The 15,654-nt window shown below is 38.6% G+C and overlaps 1 protein-coding gene across 9 annotated transcripts in view; it reads left to right on the top strand.

The window, feature by feature from the left end:
• Positions 1 to 15,654, top strand: part of EPB41L4B (erythrocyte membrane protein band 4.1 like 4B) — a 162,422-nt gene that overhangs the window by 120,637 nt on the left and 26,131 nt on the right. For all 9 annotated transcript variants that reach the window (XR_014942886.1, XR_014942885.1, XR_014942884.1 and 6 more), the window contains 3 exons: positions 8,620 to 8,724; positions 12,107 to 12,242; positions 12,701 to 12,778. Coding sequence is in view for 5 of the 9 variants with exons in the window: in XM_015854293.3 (XP_015709779.1) it covers positions 8,620 to 8,724; positions 12,107 to 12,242; positions 12,701 to 12,778 (319 nt within the window). In the remaining 4 variants the exon portion in view is untranslated. Of the gene's footprint in view, positions 1 to 8,619; positions 8,725 to 12,106; positions 12,243 to 12,700; positions 12,779 to 15,654 lie in introns of those variants that run through there.

The raw sequence follows: 15,654 nt of genomic DNA, 5'->3' as shown, positions 1-15,654 counted from the left end.
ATTCAATTGGCTCCCTGTTCTGCAAGGACATACACATGCCTCCACACAGCCAGTGTGTGTGACCTATTTGCCACCTAGGTAACCTCTATTTTGAAGACCTGGATAGACAAAAACAAGACTTTGCTTTGCTAAGAATTGCATGCAAACAGAGTCAAGGGTTAGTTAATACTAGCTAGACAAGTTACCTAGGAGTTTTTCTGTGCTTTAGTTGAGAAATATACAAATATCCTTTGTAAAACAGCCCTCCTCAGGAAATGTATTTTCTATTCTTGCAAGTATTCTTGAGGACATTCTTGTGTATGTCTGTCCCTATAGACAACATCTGTGAAAATGATTGAGGAAGAATGTTGAATTCTTCATACAGACAGGGAAACAGAATGTGAAGAAGAAGGGCAGCAGTGTTTGTTTGATTAAAAAATGATGCTCTGTGCTACCACCTTGTTCTCTCATCCATTGCCAGTCCGAAGATTACACTTGTAATGATTTAACTGCTTAGATATGGCCTGCAATCCCCCTGAGCAATTATTTTAGCATCTGCCATGGCAAACTCAATTTGACTAACAATTGCTATAGCTCTTCATAGAATTAGTTCTGGTTCATCTAGCAATTACTCATATATATGGGTGGAATAACCATTTTTTCTACAAGCAGGTCTCCAGTCATTTTGTTGGGCTTTGCCTCAGAATTCTATAAAATGTTGTGCTTATGCTAAGCCATCATGGTTCTGTTAGCTTTTTAACCTTTGTTCTGTGTCCATTGGCAAACTGCACATCCTTCCATACTTAGGTCATCACCTATGGGCAGAAAAAAGAAACTCCCCTGATGATGAAATTGCAGTGTTTTTTCCACATTCAGGAGGACAAGGCTTATGAAGTTCGTTCTGTCAGTAGATACACAGGCTGGAAGTAGAACATTTATCTCCCAGTTTTCCTCGTAGTACCTAACATGTAGACATCAGATTAAGCTTCATGAAGATGTGGGCCCACAGGATGGTACAGTCCCTTCTCCTTCCTACTTCTGGAAACTACTTGTCCTTATGGCTCTCCCTCCTCTGGAAATTATTTTTTTCCTTCCCCTAAACTCTTTTAGTTGCTGGTTCTCATTCAGCAAGGGAAAAGCTGGTGACTCAGTCAACCCAATACATGCTGCAGTGTCCCAGCTTATGCCCTCTTTATTCTGCAATTAAAGCTAAAGTAGTGCACTATGAATTGAAACATAGTCATGCATCTCCTTTGCTGACTCTGCTGATTTTTGCTTTGCTGATTACCCATAGCAAGGCAGCAGATCTGGACAGCAGCAGTGCTTCAGCTGGATCCATCCAGGCTGCACATGACAGAACCCTCAGCAGAACAAAGTCAAATGAGAATGATGAATGCGAGAGGAATTTCAAAAGCAGACTAAATTGGGGAGCCCTGAGTTATCTTGATAAGACACAGAAATACTGCTAAGAAGAGTTAGAATTGCCCTTACTATAGGTCTGTTGCAACAGGCTTGAGAGTACATAGTTTTATCAACACCCAAATAATATAACACCTGACCCCAAGTGGCTCAGCTACAGCTGGAACATAAGAAATTTGGACAAGGCAGAGCATAATGCCATATTATATAAAAGAAGAAATACCTGGAAAAACAGGTTATTTATTTATGCACTTGCATTTTTTATTTTATATACTGCCTATATTAATTCAGGAAGAAATACAGCTAGCTTGCAATTTCCACCTTAAATAGCAATGAAGGCTTTCTTATGGCAGGTAGCAAAAACAGGCTTGTGTGAACACTGGTCTAGTATGGAGTTAGCAGTGCCAGTCATTTTGCAGTGCTTTGTTTGTTGTTTTTGTGTTGTTGTTTTTTTAATAGTGCTTCTTTTGGGATGTCCTGTATATGAGGGCGAAGTACAATCTCAATTTACTTCAAGTATCGAGCAAATTTGTTGGGAGGATGCAAATTAATGCCTCCAGCCCATGTTCTCTGGCTGCATTTACTCTATAGAATCAGGAAGGCTAAGAAGACGCTGTGGTAGCTCACAGCTTCAGTAGCAATGAATTTTATATGCTCTTAGAAATTCAGCAATTTGGAAAAGTCGTTGCAAGAACAACACCCTATGGGAAGGGCCCAGAGTGCAACTCCTCAGGTGAAGGGAAGCAAGGATCTTGGAAGTCCCTTTTATGTACCAACAAGAGGAATTTGTCTTCCATGAAAGCTAGAAAAGCCTTTCTGACAGAACATTTTCCTCAGTGTCATGAGAGGAGGATCTGTTGTGATATTGATTGGGCCAGTAGGGATTTTGAGGAAGTATCAAAGATATTGCCTTTCTGTTGGAAAGTTCCCTGCACTCAGCCATCTAACTCAATGTCCAGATTGAAAGAGAAGTGCTCAGAGAGAATTTCCTGATATCTAATGTAATTCAGGTCAGAGATTACTGCTGGTTCTTCTGTGTAGTTTTGCTAAGTCTCTTATCACCTTCCTCCAGTTGGGTTTTATTATTTGATTCTTTTAGCCTTGACTGATCAGGGTTCAGGCTGTCTGACAGAAAATTTGTATGTAAATATAAACATGTAAATATTGTAGAAAATAAATATAAAAATTGTTGTCACTTGCTTGCTATCTCTGGTCACACTTTCCTCTTGATCAGAGCCTGTCCCATCTTGTGCGGTTTCTCATCTGTGACATTATGAAGGGAATGTGAATCATGTAGTCACCTCTTCACCTTTTTATAAACCTCACCTACTTCATAGTAAAAGGACAGGCTGCTAGACAGATAACCTCCTGAACTTTCTTCTGATAAATTTTCCACTTAATTGCCTGCCTACTTCATCTGCTAAATGCAATAAACATATGACTATCCACAGAACCTCATCAAGAGAATTCCTTTTGTGATTCCTCTTTGTTTTGCCGGACAGAAGAACAATCCACACAACTTCCTCAATGTCTGTGCATGAACCTCTCCCGAAAACTCTTCCAGGTATATATTTTCTCTCTGGCTGTGACCACCTGGATACACCTATAGTGTGTATGTGTCAGTGCATGTGCGCACATTTGTGTGCACTGAGATCAGCTATATTTAATTTAAAGGTCAACGTATCTCTTGTTTTGTTCTCTTCTTCAAATGGCTAAATATGATTCCTGGTATCACTCTTGTGCTCTTTCAGGAATTTCAACATGTGGAGAATTAGGCTGAATTAGTACAGATGTTAGGAATTGCTGATACTTTGGAACAGATCAAAATACCAACTACTCTCATCATGCAAAGCCTGTTTGCCAAGCCTAACTTTCATCTTGGGACAAGCCAGTGAAAATGTTAGCAAGGATGCCTGAAGTTGAGCAAAGCTTGATAAGCAATTGAAGTAAAATGTGTAAGACATAAATCCTGGTGGCAAGATTTGCTGATAATGTGGTTTTCCTTCGTGGTTACTTGTAGTACAGGAAAGTTTAGACATGTTATGTCTCTGTTTCTGGTGATATGGTTGAAGGTCTTAAAGAGCTGCTCAAAACAGCTCAAAACAGGACCATCACCAACACAAAATCAGGCCAGCTGTGGTTTTGTTTTGCTGGATTTTGAAATCCTTTAAGGCTGAAGATTACGCAGCCTCTCATGCAAATTACTGATCACACATTTAAATGCAAGTTCATGTATTTCTGAGGTAGGTGCCCAAGTTGTCAGCAAAGAGCCTTCTTCATCTGAAGACTTCTCATTTTCTGATCAGCTTCAACCGTTGTTGTCACTGTTGTGATCTGCTACTGTGTGCCATGTGGTACTTTTATGGACTGCAGTGTTTGTTTTCCCTTATAACATGCTTTTGGATTGCTACCAGCTCTGGCACGCTTTACATCCCACATGATTCAGGATTTGTCTGTGGATTTCTTTCTGTTTAGGCCAACTGCTGCATCACTCTTTGTTGATCCTTGTTAACCAAATTATCTCATCTTTCATAGGATAGCACAGGATTGTGGGAGTAGGTATAAGCACCAGCTGGTGCTTTGTGCATTCATTTATTCCAATTTTCTTTGTAAATCTTTCCATCCAAAACCAAATTACGCTGTTACGTTAAGACTAATTACATTAGAAGCTGCTCAACATGTAATATAAAATTAAATGTTATCTCACAGCTTGATGGTACTGCACACCAGAAAAGAAGGGTGGAAAATATTAAATTAAATCAAGCTGTTACAAGCTACAAATGAATGAGGAGAAGTAGTCTTAAGCACTCTTCAGTGCAGGATAAGTTTTGCTCATGCAAATTGTCAGAATGAGATTTCTCTGCCACAGCTTGTGCTTCTGATGTGCACTAGGCTATGAGATTTGATGTTTTCCAGCATGATGTGGATACGTCCTACACTTTTTCTTACTGGAAAGATGATAGTTCTTACATAAAACTTACATGTATCATCAGACTCAATATGTCACACCAGGTATTTGGGGCCTTCTTGTGCTTTTCCCTTTCTACTTTTCCCTTTCTATTCAAGACTTCAAGACCCAAGTATCGAATTTTATTTAGGATTTTCAGAGACAAGCTGTGGTCCACAAAGCTCTGTTGGTCACTGTATCTAATAACAGATCTTACAAAACTATCAAATGACTTCAGATCTGTAAGTCCAGGGATTTGACCATGAATAGTTTCTAAAAAGGTAGTTTCTAATCATCGCAGAGCTGAAATTCTCATCCACTGAGAGCTGTGGAAGATGATGTCCGTGTTGGCATTTGGAAGCTAAGAATATGCAAATCTCCTGGAACATTATGGGCAACTTCTGTCCTCATTCAAGGAATTCATTTCCCTGAACAAATTGATGTGTACAAAAGAACACTTAGGCCAAAACGAGAGATGTTAAAAAATTGTGTGTTTGGTCTTCCCTGACATGGACTTCAGTGAATCCAAGCAGGTTTTGTTTTCATAGAATCACAACAGACTTAATTCAATGGGGCAGAGTTAAATATATACGTATTTTTAATTATAAATAAATATCTCCTTCTAAATGTATTATGAAATATTTTTTGAAAACGAAACATGTTATATATATGTGTTGACTTTGTCATAAAAAAATCAATTGTTTTAAAAAGTTGATTTTTCATCCATCTTAAAAAAAAAAAAAGAAAAAAAGTCACTTTCTAACTGATAAATTTCAACCAGCTTTACCAAACCCAAACTAAATAGCTAAATGCACATCACCTTGGCCTCACTCCAGTGGGCATCTTAATGGATCAGCTACTCTGATGTTTTACAAGACAGAACAAGGAACCTCAACCAGTGATTTCTGCATCAGTTTCATAATTCAAATTGAACTCTTTCAAACCATTTCCATGCCAGTCTGCATTAATGACTGCAGACAGGGCACCTACATACGTAATTCAACTTCACTGCTGATGTTAAAGACCTCTGTGTCTTGATGCTCGGGCTCTCAGTGCAGAGGTAGCTACTGCTGCATGCTGACATCAGTCCTGTTAGTGTCATTCTCAGCAGGAGGTGATATGTTTCTATGTGAGGTGCCAAGTCGTTAGTAACTCCATCTTAGTTCAATGCCTTCATTTTTATGCTTGGGTAGTTATATACTGTTACAAGAGAAAAGGGTACTTACCAATTAATGACACTGAAATGGAACTTTATAAAGGAATTATAATATGCTGCACTTTTTTTTTTTTTCTTTGAAGTCTTTGACAGCTTGAACTCCAGTGTTTCAGGTTTTGTTCTGGCTTTCAGAATTTACTACACATGGGGCCATACACTACAAGTGGTCATATTGCACATGACTATTTTAAAGTGTCAAAATTACAGCAAGTTTTCTCTTCAAGAAGCTTACTTTTTCATTTAAGGCAATAGATCCTGGCTGTAGAATTCAGAAGATAACAATAGAAACCATTCTGCTTTAAAGTTGCTTCTTTTTCAAGAATACCAGTGGGATAAATAAGGTTCCAAGATGATCAAGCTCAGCACTTCTTGCATCTGGTGTCTGAAGTCAGGGTAGCAATGGTTTAGAACTGAGGAAGTGCACTTGGGGAGAGCATACAATGGAGATGAAAAAGGAGTTGTCAGGGATATTTTAGGCTGGTGTTGGAAGGACTACACTAGCAAGGTTTTAATGAGGGTGAGAATCAATCTCTGCAGTGGGTAGAAGCAGTCTAACATTACATCTTGTGCACATGGTAGAATAGGTTCATCCAGCCTCCTTGGATGGAGGCATTGCCACTGCTTTTTGTTCCAAGGTCACATCAGCTTATGGACCAGCTAACCTGCAGCTGCTGGAAACATGCCATTAAGTGGTTCTTATGTCTCTCCCAGAGGTGTGATAAATACTATCAGCAGGTAGTCCCTGCATCCAGCCTCAAACAGAAAATGATGTCAAAATTTTACAGTAGAGAGGTTTTTACAGGTTTTTCTATGGTTTTTGCAAGATAAGTGAGTGGGATACTTCACTGGCGTGATACAAAAGACAAGTTTCTCTGAGCAGATGCGTTCACTTGAAAAGAGGGTGTGTCCTGTGGTGCTGCACCTTGGCTTTTTCATTAATTGTTCACTCAAACATGTGCAGCATTCAAAGGGAGATAAGAAGATTTTGGATTAGAGAATAGGTCACTTGGTTCTTGATCACCTTTAATCACAGCTGAGTGAAATTTTTCATGGGAATCTTTTTATAAAGGAAAATCAGATTTAAAATGTCCAGACTTTTCATGTGTTAACATCAGTTTCCTTTCTGTTTCTTCGTAGTGATTATAAACTGCTTTAGATACAAAATGGCACAATATTTTTTTAAAGAAAAAAACCGCAACAATTTGAGGGCTAAGATAACTGCTTCAAAAGTCCCATCTCCTCCCCTTTTCAAAGACTGTAAACCAAAGGAATCAAAGGAGGCTTTGTAAAATGAACCTTTCTGAAGGAACTGAAATGATCATTTCAATTTGTCATTTCTATTAAAATATCTGATATACTTTAATCACAGATTATAATTCTGTCTTCAGAAATTCGGAGTGGCAACGAACTAGAAATAGATTTGTTACTGTGCCATTTCCTGAGTCCCTTGATAGTATGAATGCATTGCTCATAATTTTTAAGCACATTTTTCAATGTAGTTGTTACCACTGTTTTTGCTCCTGCTTCCTTGAGTTGATGGGAGAGGTTTAAAATTTGAAACTATCATCATAGAAAGGTATTGGAGGATTGTAGGAACTGGTCACTCAGGGCAAGTATTTTATCTGATATGTTTCTGAACTTGTGAGCTGAAAATAATGGAATTATACACATTCACACTTCTTGAGGATTTGACCGTCAGATTTAGTCATTAAAAAGGTCTTCACATATTTATCCTACTTATGTCAGAACATGAAATGAAAATCACTTTGGATAACTGTAACTTACTTTTTTTTTTTTTTCTTCAGTTGTCAAAAGCTGCTTTTGGTTTAGCACAAGCTGTCTAAAGAGCAGCCTAACTGGAGCAATCATCCATTCTGAAGGCTTGACTTGAAAATGTTGTTAGGAGCTTCCATCATGATGTTGATTCACAGATTTCCAGATCAGATGTACTCACTTTGAGATTTTTAAGAAAAGGTGGTTTGGACTCTTTTCTCTTCTTGACTGCCAGCCTAGCAATCTCAAAAACCCACTATATAAGACTGATTTGCAAGGGGACTCAAAAAAACAACCCAAATGCATAATTTTAGAGACAAGGTTGAATCACTTCTGCCAGCTGTGGTATGTCCCTCAGTGCAAGAGTCGTCCCATTGGCAATCAATAGGGCTACTTAGGTGCTTAATATAGGATCTGACTTCAGATTTGATCATGGGAAACAGCCCACATGTTATTTGTTAATCAGGACTTTGAATTAACTCCTTCAAAATTTGGCATATTTATTGTGTTAAGATATCATTTCTCATACACATGCAGTATATTTAATCATAATACATTGCTTCAAATAAAAGTAGTATTTAAAATCATTTATTTCTCTTCATGTCACTTCAGTTCATGACTGAAAATGTTTCTTTCCAAGGTCATGAAAATCTTATATCTGAGTCTTAGTCAACTCTAAGAATAAATGGTTGAGGAGCAGATCCTTTTACATGGGTCTCCCCATTCCAGTTTCTGATCTTTGCTGGAGCTCTGCAGTTGTGTTTCACATCTCAGTTTTGCATTTATTTCTAATAAGTATATATTTTTGGATCAAATCCATTAGTTCATTTCCCTTGAACTGTTCTTTCCAATGCAGTTTCTACCCCCAAATTAAACATTATGCTTCTATTTTAAGCAGAACAGGTTTTGCAATCCATAAAATTAATTTTTGCTAAAAGCTTTTTGGGTAAAAATATTTCTGACATGATCAAATAGCTGGGCCATTATTAAAATGTTGTCTTTTGGAAGCAGCAACACTTCCACATGGGCTCTTACATAGGTTCTGTATTTTTAATCAGCCTCTGCTTTTATAAAAGGCATGCAGTGCACAGGAGAGTGGATTCACATGTCCTTTTCTGTTCATGCACACTGGCCTGTGGGCTATAAATGGAACAAAAGGATGAACTTCAATGAGCACTTGCCAATTTGCAAGATAAACATGTGTTGATGAGTTAGAACTTTGTTAACATGCCTGAAGTAGTTTAAATAAAGACTGTGTCACATATATTTTTCTTGTTATTTTTAGAAGTCCAGCTCCAGTGCGACCTGAAACTACGCCATCATCTGGCCCTACAGAAAAGCAGGAAATTAAAGTTTCTCGTGTGAGGAAGTTAACAAGACAGTACAGCTTGTGAGTAACATATAACACTATCTTTGTGTTTTTGCCTGCTTCAGCTGTAAAAGGAGATGCTAATTACTGCTCTAGCTATGCCTTCTGAAAGGCATGAGTGCAATTACATGATAATGATCTTAGGCTGATACCATTCCTTTCATCTCTGAGAATCTTAAAGCTTTTAATACTTAGTGAATTTGCCATCTCTCTGCAGTTACTAAACTGATGTGCAGCCCCTTTGCTTTTTTTTTTTCTTTTTTTTTTTTGGAGTGTATTGATCAGAAATTAAAAATCTCTCTTCCACATGAAATGTCAAAGACCTGGTATGAGTCGGAGAAGGCTGCTCTGTCTGCTTCATTACAATCGCATCTGCAAAATGAGAGAAACAGTCCTTAGCTGCTGGGTGTTCAAGCTGTGCTCAGCCATTCCCTCTTAGAAAGGGTGAGCTCTCTCTCTCTCTATGTGATTTTGTCACACACAGAAATTACTGAGCACACTACAGCTATAGCAGCTAAGTTACATCTCTTGTTCCAGGCAGGAATTATCTGTGCCTACAGAGATTTGGCATCACATTTACACCCAGTTCTTCTAATTTTAGAGTCTAGGGATAAACATGGAAATTAGTGTGTTGATTTGTCCTTCACATGAACCATCAAAACCATCAGAAGGTTCAGGCCATCAGAAACTCATCACTAAAACTGAAAAATTATTTAGGAGAAGAAACAGAAGAATGAATCAAATTGAAGGTAGGAAGTAAGGAAGCATCTAGCCAAATCTTTATTTGTTCAAGAGACCAAAGCTAAACATATGGGAATGCAGCCACAGCTTGGTAAGTAGACCATGACACAGGCTCTTTTGCTACTCATCAGGCAGTACAGTTTGAAATGGGAATTAACCACTCAAGCTGGGAGTCTTGTCTGCTAATTCTGAGGGTAACGCATGACAGATAATTTGACAGCATTTCCTAGGAGTGGTTTCTTAAGGCCTGAAAACCTGTTGACTCACTATGCCCAGCAGATCTTAAACACCAGTAGGCTTTTTCTTGGATGATATACCATTTCAACTACCTCTTCCTTTCTACAAGCCAGGAGAAGGAAGTCCCCTAAATACTTCAAGATGCTTCTGATTTATCATACTTTTATGTAATGCAGGGATTTCTACATAGTCAGTAAGGGATAAGGCTGTGACACTGAGAGGATCGATTATGTTATGCTGCGCACATGGCAAATAATGAACAGAGCATAATAGCTGATGCTCCTCTTTGAGCATGTGTCACAGGTTACCTAGATTTACCTATGCCTGTGACAGGGGGAAGCCACCCCGTGGCTTCACAAAACTATGACAGCATGCTAATGTGCAAGAGTAGAAAACAATGTCCTATTGCAGACATAGTCACAGGTTTTGTATGCATACTTGGAAGATTCTTTGATTTGAGCTTTAACCTACAGGAATCGTTAAACTTGGTTCTTCAATACTACTAGATGTCCACAAATAAATAAATAAATAAAATAAATAGAAAGAATGAAAAAAGAGAGCAGGATTATGCCACCTAGACAGTTTTAAGTTACAGTATACTTAAGTGACAGTTTGTATGCCAAAACAGAAGATTTTCCATGGGACCTACAAAGTATAGTAGTAAAATAAGCTAGTTTTGACAACAGCAAGAGAGTCAGAAGTCAGTTATTAACTATCTGAGAAAAAAATGATTTGCCCTAGAGTAGGGTGGGTCTGGAAAAGCTGTATTTACCTGTAAATAGAAAGTGACCGCTAAAGAAGGATAAATGTTGGTAATTGGACACAGAATAATGAAAATGGATATCTCAGGATATGCAATGAAGAAGACTAATGCTCAGACTTTTAGCCAGCATGATGATAGCTTGATAGCTGGTAAGACTAAAGCCTAACACTTTAGTTTGCAGATCTGAAGAAGCCATTCCGAACTGGCAAGTTCTTGATAATTTTCCACTTCCTTATATGCAACAGAACAGCTTTACCCAGCAAGGAAGGAGAGGGTGCCAATGCGTTCATACTGAGAGTGGGGAGCAAGAGCTGAGAAAATGTCAGCTACATGTTTCTGAAAGAGAGATTAACTAGGTCAACAACCAAAATTTGGCTTGCTCAGTTAAGAAAATGCATACTTAGTAGGGCCAACAGATTTTGCAGTCTTTTTCCAGAATGTAAACAACATATTATATGTACTCTGGAGATAAATTCTAGCCTTTCCGAGAAGAAACAAAAAGTGAACCATGAAAAAGATAATATTAATGGCCATACCTTTATACCATAATAAAACCATCATTTTGTTGTCAGCCAAACAATCCACCACAGGGCTAGATACCCTGTATGTAAAGTAGTTTTGAAGTGTTGTTTTGCACAGTCATGCTGACTTCAGATAGCGCTAAACCAAGTACAGTTGTGTTCTGCAAATGTCTGTCAAACTGGCATGGCAGGGTTCTGTGCACTGAGACTACCTAAAGTGTTAGTTAAAGTTTGCGCCATCTTCTGAGCAGAAGTCATTTTTCCCCATGCTTTAAACTGTCAAACTGTAATCTTTCCTTTTCACACATCATTCCCACTACTAAAGGTTCTGTAGGCCAGATTGCAACTGCTTATTTCTGTGCAATTCCAATTTGCAATTGGAAAAATTCTGACCCAGGGCTGACTGATTCCAAAGATTTGTAGCCAATGGGTCTCTACAGAAGTAAATGAAAGTAATATATTCTCTACTGTCTCTTATGTAGTGGTGATAGGTTAGTTGAGATGGAAAGAGCTCAGCTTGCTGTCCTAGAGTCCAAGGGAAGTATGCAATGTGGTTTTAAGAAAAATCTTTTCTCTGTAAACTGAATAAATGGGACGGAAAAAAAAAAAAAACAAAAAACAAAAAACAAAAAACCAAAACATATCCTCACAAGAATTTGTCTACCTTTCTGGAGTTGATCAAAATCCTTTTAAAGCCACTTTGAAAATAATATTATGAACTAACTCTGTAATGAGTGCCAAATTCCCCTTAGACTTAACCAACAAAGCAATTGGTCTGATGGATGGATCTAACCAGATCTGTTATTATCAATAAAGCCAGCCTCTGTAGAAGAGAATATCAACATTAAAGTAAAGTAATATCAAATAAGTTCATGTATTCACATAAACATGCTCCATAGAAACACTGCTTACACATCAGACCCATTAGATTTCCATTTGTAGATGAGAGTTGACCAGCCAGTTGATTTTCAAGGAATCTTTAAAGCTTAAAAAATTTAATTCAGTTGCAAATTTAGCTGTAAATACTGCATTACAGATGGAAGAGTAAACAGAACTTCCAGATCATCTTCCAGAACAAGTACGGTTAAAAGTCAATTCATATTTTCTAATGAGAAGATCTGTCTGTTTTTCCCAACTGCAGTGATGAAGATGACCTTCCTCCAGCACTGGCAGCAGCAGCAGCATCAACGTCTGTGTCTTCAGCATCTCCTGGGTCACAGAAAATGTGCACCCCACAGACATCAGAAGGACAAACACAGCTTTCGCCTGGTGGCAAGGTAAGGTGCAAAGAGATGAACTTATGTCAACTGGAGAGTATTTAGGAAGGCTGGGAGGAAGTTGCAAGTAATACTTGTCTTAGATGAAGTAATTCTACATTTCAGAGTAGTTTTCAATGCGTAGTAGTAGTAGCAACATGTTTAACCTATGTTGTAAGTGCAACTGTCAGAAAATATTCAGAGCCCGCTTCAAGACCCAACTGAAATCAATAATAGGTTTTCAGCAGCTTTGGAGGTCAATAGATGAGGATTAAATTAACGTTTAACTTGATCTTGCATGCTTTTGTTGTCTGTCTCTCCTGAGTAGCCATATTTAAAAAATGAAAATGTGTGTAATTTGAAATCCATTTGGCAATTTATGCTTTAAAGAACTAAAAACAAAAGAAAACAAAGCAGTCCCACCATAGGACTATAGAAACTAAATGCTTTTTCAAAGCTGAGTTTCTCCTTCATTTTAGAGTTCCACAGATGCTGGAAGTACTTTTGCTCTGGAGCCAGGTGACCTTCTGATGGATTTCACAGAGGCCACACCTATGGTAAATAATTATAGTTTGCGGCCAGAAAAAATGTGAAAGTTTTCAATAATTTGTCTGCAGCTGGAATGAATGGGATGTTATGTAGTGTGTTGGATAATGCACGGGAATTAAGTAAGTTTGCTTGATTTTCAGTGGTCCTGAGCACCTGTCAAACTCAGCTCAGCATCTCAGAAAATCAACCCACATCAAGAAGGCTGAGATTTTGAATGGGGTTCTTTATTGTTGGATGACTTTTCATTTCTCTCTTCTACCTGAATGTCTTTACACCTTGCTGCACTGGTTTCACCAGCTTCTTTTGACCCTTTAATGTACATCCCTGCTATAATCATAGATTTGCTTTTGGTAGTTTTCTGGAAAGTTTATTCTTCTCAACATGAGTTTCCTTCAGCCCTTATCCAACAGCCAACTCAAAGACATGTACATGCACTTCTGTATTTCATTAACACAGTGCTGTGCTTCAGTTTCAGGCAAAATAGTCTGTAACATGTTGAATATTAACTTATTTTTCTAGAAGTATGTGATCTGTGGTTTTACTTAAAAGCAAAGGAGATATGCTGCCCCACTGAAATCAAAATGGTTCTCGATTTCAGTGATCTCGGTCTTTCACCTCAGATTTCCAGCAGATTACTTGAAGGATCACAAAAAGATCCTCAACTTTCTCCAAATCATCCTGCTTGCAAACAGCTCTAATGCCAGGTAGTTATTCTGCTGTCAAAAGCCATTTTTGTTGACTTCCAGAAACTATGTGTAAAGCATATGAAAAGCACAGCAGTACATCTACACAGCAGTACACATTAAAATACCACTCTGGATGTTGCTTTCACTACATGGATAGATCCTAGTTTACAATATCACAGAGGTATTGTGGGGACATGCATTTTGCTGCAGAGATATTGTGGTACCAGTCTGTAAATAACTGCATGTGTCCTATTACTGCTGGATGAGAGATGTGGTTACCCCTGCATGCCTGATGAAGGCTCACCCTTCCTAGGTTCTTCACTTGCAGAAGGGATGGGAATACCCGGCTGTGGCTTTTTGGCTTTGGAGGCATGTGGCCTTCTCTGCTGAGCCCGTTTTGGGATGAGCTCCATTTGTGTGGGTGCCTAGTCTCTAGATCCTTGTTGTTAATTGAAACGCTAGACCACATTTATTAGGAATTCAACTAGTATTCTTGGCATACTCTCTGCAAGTCCTGAGTCAGCACTGAGCTATGGTGTGGGCATGGGGTGTGCTATTCCTAGGGACCTGATGCTGTGGATAGAAAGATAAATTTGATGCAAGGGAGCTAAGAAGATGCTGAAATTGTTAGCGGTATATAGCATTTTAGGAATGGATGCTCACCCTAAAGGGACACAGCTCTAGAAAGCTCGTCTGTCTCATGCAGTTTTGAGCCTATGTGATTGTATATTCACAAAGACCTCGAGGGCATGTTATGCACCTTCTGCAACTTCAGCAGGGTCAGTAAGCAAGTTTTATGTTTTTCACCTACCGTAAAAATCCTGTTCATGATCTCTGCCCTTCAGCCTGGCATAGCTGAACAATCTTTGCATAATGCAGGTGTTAAGTCTCTTAACAGCAGCAAATGAAACTTAAGGGTCTTTCTAGCCCCCTGGGACTCCTCAGTGAGAGAACTGTTCCAGTTCCACTAGCAAAGACAGCAGTGCTTACCTCTCCTCCATCTGCCGTGTAGGAGAGATGTATGTTTTTTCAGCTGAACATACCACTACAATTTGAGGTGTCTACTGAAATGGGAATGATAACCTAGAACCTTCCTGAAGTGCTGGAACACAAAACCGTCCCATTCCAGGAAGTGACAGGAGAGGTACTGAGGGTGAAACACCTCTCTCTGTACATTTCTGGGGGGAAGAGTAAATCAGAACAAAGCAAAGGAAAGAGAGAAAAAGCCATAAGGTTTGACATCTTTGCCTGTAGTTTAGGTTGACAAGACACAGGCAGACTGAGACAGGTTACATTGTACTTCTCACTATTAAAGATGGTAGCGGCTAAACTGCAAGTAATGATTCTCTGGAGATTGCAAATATAATTCTCATTTAAAATATTATACTATAGCATACTTTAGTAACCCAAATTTTGAAACTGAGTCATGGAGACTTTAGCAATTGACCTGCTCTAGATAACATGGGTTTGTGTTTTGTTTCCATTTAAGAGAAATTCACATTATATTATAGTATTTCCAGCCAAGGAAATAGCTTTTCTTCTCTAAACACTTCACCCTTTCACCCTTTCCTCTATCCTACCCCCACCATCCTCTGACACAATTTCTCATACTTCATGTTCATAAACTAACCTTCCATGACTCTCTTGGTTTTAATATTTTGGAGAGCATGTACTGCACAGCATCAATCAGCCCTTCTTGTTTTGTTTAATGTCTATAAAGGTCAGTCTGTTCTCTAAAGAGTAGTTACTGTGTACAGACCTTTCCCTGCAGTTTCACTGACTATAGATTTCTGTCAACTGAGGTTTGAATGAAAAGTTTGCTCATAAGGGAGTGAATCTCCAAACAAAAGAAAGCTGAAGGAAAATACATAACTTTGGATGTTTGACAATTTTGTTGTGGCAACATGTGCTGTCATTTGAGGGTCAGACTGTGTTCAGCTCAGAATTGTGTTAGTGGCAGTACAGTGGTAACATGCTGGTTTTACACACTGTAGTCTGACCCTTGGGAAGTTGCTGTTAATTGTACCGGTGTTTGTTTCCTACTCAGAGACATGTACAGGGCCTAAAGGGGTCACTTGTGCTGCCTAATTTGCCTGAGGTAATAGAGCTGTAAGTTCAGGTTCCTACATAGGGTTTCCTGCAGAAGGACATTCAAACAGCTGACATCTCTTTGGTGTCTGGACTAAAGTTCTTAAGTT

Source organism: Coturnix japonica, chromosome 2 (genome assembly GCF_054131305.1).
Source record: "Coturnix japonica strain WE chromosome 2, WE-NBRP24, whole genome shotgun sequence".
Classification (NCBI taxonomy): domain Eukaryota; kingdom Metazoa; phylum Chordata; class Aves; order Galliformes; family Phasianidae; genus Coturnix; species Coturnix japonica.
The sequence above is the reverse complement of the archived record's forward strand: the minus strand, read 5'-3'. Positions and strand labels throughout refer to the sequence as shown.